Here is a 4,239-nt window from a genome sequence, read left to right as displayed (position 1 = left end):
TCAAATGATCACCCTGATGATGGGTGGGATCCAAATGCTGTTCCAAGATTTAAGGACATCTCTATAAGCAACATTGTCAGTGTGAATTCGACCAAAGCACCGGTTTTAGAAGGTATAGAGGGGTCATCATTTGAAGGCTTATGCTTCAAGAATATCACACTGCATGGAATTGCCGCATCCATAAAATGGCATTGTGAATATATATCTGGTTTTGCCACCAAGGTGTTTCCTCTTCCATGCCCCGATTTAAAGAACACTAGCAGTGATTCATCATGGTGTTCACCTTCTTGACAATGGGTAAAAAACCCAACGGTTTTACACAAATTACTTGAAGAAGTACGAGACTACGAATGAGCCTTGCTAATGCAGAAATCAGAATCTTGGTGGATAAGTAAAAATGAGCTAAATTGAATTGGGATTTTGAATGAAGCCTAATTTAATGTGACATCTTCCTTCCATGGGTGGCATGGGCACAAGATCTGATCGGTGTTTTTTGAGATTGGAACGTGCAGGGTACCAATTTTTATTGGTATGTGACCCCTTTTTAGCCATGGTTGGTGGCTGTTGAGTTAGGCTTTGGGATGTGACCGATGAAATGACTCATGAGAAATTTTAATAATGGAGATGGAACATGGCTTTATGTTTCATGTGTTGGGATTAGATCAGATGACATGTACTAGTGCATTTACTTTGTAAGGGAGAAACAATACTGCTACCTTTCCAATTTTTAAATATGGTTATTGAGTTTCTCTTCTATATTTATTTTTATGAAATTAAAAATGAGGAACTTCTATATTCTTTATTATTATTTATTTATTGGGAAATATTTGGCTCATTTTTGTTATACGGAGGAAATTGGTGTGTAATGCTAGGTTGGTAGAAGGGTTAGTATTTTTTCTTGATATGGAGTTAATTTTTTTCAAATTATTACTAAACAAATAAGACGATCAGATTTATTGAGGGAAGAGGAGGAGAATGAAATCTGAGGGTCTGATTCTTCATATCTGTGTATTATAAAATTTTAAATAAAATTCAAATACACAAATATGAGTGTTAGATTTGTGCATTATCAAATTCAAGTACATACATTTAAGGGCTAAATTTATATCTTTCACATCTTGGGTAAACACATATTCTAATAATACTGTAAAATACTATTTTCTCTCCAATATCAAAATTAAAAGTTGGAAATATTGCCCTTCTTTTAAATTATACTTTTGATTTGTTACTAACCTCTTTTAAAGAAAGATTTGTGTTTGTGTCATGTTTATTAGGAAACTTCTGTCATTTTTTATACAATACAGGAGTGTGGAGTGTTAAATAATATAAATAACACTTATTTTCATTAAAGTTGATCTATATTTTTACCAATGGATAAATGTACATAATATCGTGTAACTGTATAATTTAATGTTATTTTTTAGGTGTGATTATCGTAAAAACAGTTTTGGCAATGATAATATAGAGCCAAAACTGGTTCTTAGAGAAGATGATGGCAAGTTGGCAACACAGGTAGGAAAAGAGGGGTAGGTATAAAGAGTGATGGTGAAAATGTATTAGGGTTGGGCTTAATAAAACACAGAGAAGGGCTTAACAAAATTGACACATTATCTGATTCAAAGTTTACCATTTGAAAATAAGCACATACTCAAGCCCATCAGTATCCCTAATTCCCTAGATAGCTACTTTTCGGTGCATCATCATACAAGCACTTCTACTAGACCCAATAGAGTGGATGGTTTTTCTTTCAATCCAAGCAAATGCACCTTCACACAATCATATTAATACCAAAGCCAGCAGTGAACTCCAAGAATGTGATAACTTGTATTTCTTGCAACCCCAAAACTCATTCTTGAAGACTCTCTTCACATACATATCAACACTAATATGTATATATCAATATCTTCATGTACATATATAATTTGGAACACCACCATTATTTACTAGTGGAGAAAAACTACAGCAGGAAAATATTGACTTATTAGTGGGGAATTAAATCAAAACATGAGTATGAATTTATGTTCTTCCTTTTTCTTCATGTTCTTCATTGCGACCCCTTTTACCTGCATCATCCATGTTTGCTCAGCAGATTGTGATAATCTACAAGATACATGCCCGACATCTTTGCCAGAAAAGGAAACCATATTCATCAATGGACTACCCTGCAAGAGTAAAGACAACAACACTGCTCAGGATTTCAAGACCGCAGAACTGACAAGGGCTGGTCCTAGAGACAATTTCTTCGGCTCCTCAATGAACATAGTTAGTGCTTCCAAGTTCCCCGGCCTTAACACGGTTGGCATCTCGATTAGTAGAATTGACATTGAAGTGGACGGGATGGTAAACCTTCACAATCATCCGAGAGCCACCGAGATGATCTATGTCAACCAAGGGGTGCTGGCAGCAGCATTTCTTGATACGCAAAACCAGCTTTTCCAAAAGTCTCTGAGAGCAGGCGATGTGTTTGTGATCCCTAAAGGATTGGCTCCCTCAGTGCTTCTACACCTTCTGAGACCACATTGGAGTCGGTAGAGAACCTAAAGCGGAAACTCATAACCTCATTTTCTGACTTAGAACTTCATCATGGCACTACTGATTTGGCCTCACAAATACTAGAGATCATATACAGTTAGCCATTGAATGAATGTTACATCATGAACCATGAATTTTTCACAGACAGTTCATTTCTTGCACTCTAGTTATATTTATATTGATGGTTTGATATGCTTGTTGTGGTCTTGTGTGCATTATGAGCTCACATTTGTATTCCATCATTAAAGTAAGAGACCTTTACAAAAAAACTGTTACATGTCAAAGCAAGATTTGAATGGAATGACATAATTAAGTCTAGAAATTAATTACAAGCTGTGTATATATAGGCGATTAGGAAAGCATGAACATTCTCTTCCAAAACATTGCTTTTACTTCACCAAAAATAACATTGCTTTTATGTATCATATTTGGCTTCAATAATAAATCCACAACATTGAAACCCTAAATCAATGTCTCAGTAAGTATAAATCCAAGTAACTAGATACAGGCATCAACATATTTTCTTCCATCGTGATTAAAGGCCTAGAGGTGCCACACACAACACAACTAGTTCCAGGCTGTTAAACCTAACCTATCAGCAAGATTGTACATAACCAATTGATCCCAGACCGGCCCAAAGAGGCGTTCCCCTCCAAGCGAAAATGTTAGAGCCCAGGTACAGAGAAGCGCCGAGAATACTGTGAACCCAACTGCTGATCCTACAATATCTGCATAAGGATATCTGATAAATTAAAGCAACTACAAAAAGAAACATGGCGACAAAATTTAATGAAAAAATTACAAAAAACGGTTGAAATAGATTCAACAATCCAGTCATAATAAAGCAAAACTCAGACCTACTTCCAGATATGAAGCTATGAGAGCTTTCTAAATCCAATCCATTTATTATAGACAGCACTAAGTCACTACTTTATAATTATCAATTTCAGATATAAACTTGAAGCAAATATACATCGTTCTTCCCCTACAACGAGAATTTGTTAGGCACTCTAGTCGCTACACAAGGAATACTGTCATGCTTATGAGAACATTGATGCCAGACTTGTTAGAAGGGTGAAGCATGATGCTAAATGAATTTTTGTGTGTACTCCGGTTGGTACAACATTCACCCCAGATTTGGGAGTGAATGTCAAGCACTTATATTGCATTTTTACATCCCAAGATCATCAATATTCCTTCAGATACCTAGTTTACTGCTCTTATGACCTCCCATATCATATTGCAGACTGACAAAAAAAAAAAAAAAGGGGGCTCACCAAAGAACGATTTCTTTTCAAGTAGTTTGCTATCTGCAACCAACCAAATCATGATATACCAACAGGCAAAGATAACCAATGGAGAAAGTAAAAGGACCATTACATGAGGGATTATCCGCAAAATGTACATAGTTTCAACAGAATCAGGTTGGTCGCAGGCACCCTGCATATGCAATTTTTTCCCTGATTTGCATTTGCATCTATTATTGCTTTCAAATTTCCAACATGTCAGAACATTGAATATTTTCCTACCTTTCTTTTTCGAAAAAACTATGTTTTTAGCAACAGGTAAGTGGAGGAACCAAAGATGCCAAGACACTTTCGGCTAAGTGATTAGGAAACACTATCTCACTAACTAGTACGAACAAATCGCAAGTGGGTGAAAGAGCATAACAAAAGATCAAACAGTTCATGAGCAATAACATTTTCA

General features: G+C 35.8%; 2 protein-coding genes and 1 pseudogene across 2 annotated transcripts in view; 2 read left to right on the top strand and 1 right to left on the bottom strand.

Moving 5' to 3' along the window:
* The window catches only part of LOC107623135 (probable polygalacturonase), a 3,203-nt gene extending 2,743 nt beyond the window's left edge, over positions 1 to 460 (top strand). The window contains 1 exon segment of the mRNA XM_016325291.2: positions 1 to 460. This exon segment is cut by the window's left edge and continues 10 nt beyond it. Coding sequence (XP_016180777.2) covers positions 1 to 291 — 291 coding nt within the window. The 3' untranslated portion in view covers positions 292 to 460.
* On the top strand, positions 1,451 to 3,114 carry LOC107623132 (annotated as a pseudogene).
* The window catches only part of LOC107623134 (probable gamma-secretase subunit PEN-2), a gene marked incomplete in the record, with an annotated part of 2,228 nt that continues 819 nt past the window's right edge, over positions 2,831 to 4,239 (bottom strand). The window contains 1 exon segment of the mRNA XM_016325290.2: positions 2,831 to 3,260. Within this exon segment, the coding sequence (XP_016180776.1) occupies positions 3,100 to 3,260 (161 nt within the window).

This window comes from Arachis ipaensis, chromosome B10 (genome assembly GCF_000816755.2).
Source record: "Arachis ipaensis cultivar K30076 chromosome B10, Araip1.1, whole genome shotgun sequence".
Classification (NCBI taxonomy): Eukaryota; Viridiplantae; Streptophyta; class Magnoliopsida; order Fabales; family Fabaceae; genus Arachis; species Arachis ipaensis.
Note: the sequence above shows the minus strand (reverse complement) of the source record. Positions and strands in the feature narration are given on the sequence as shown.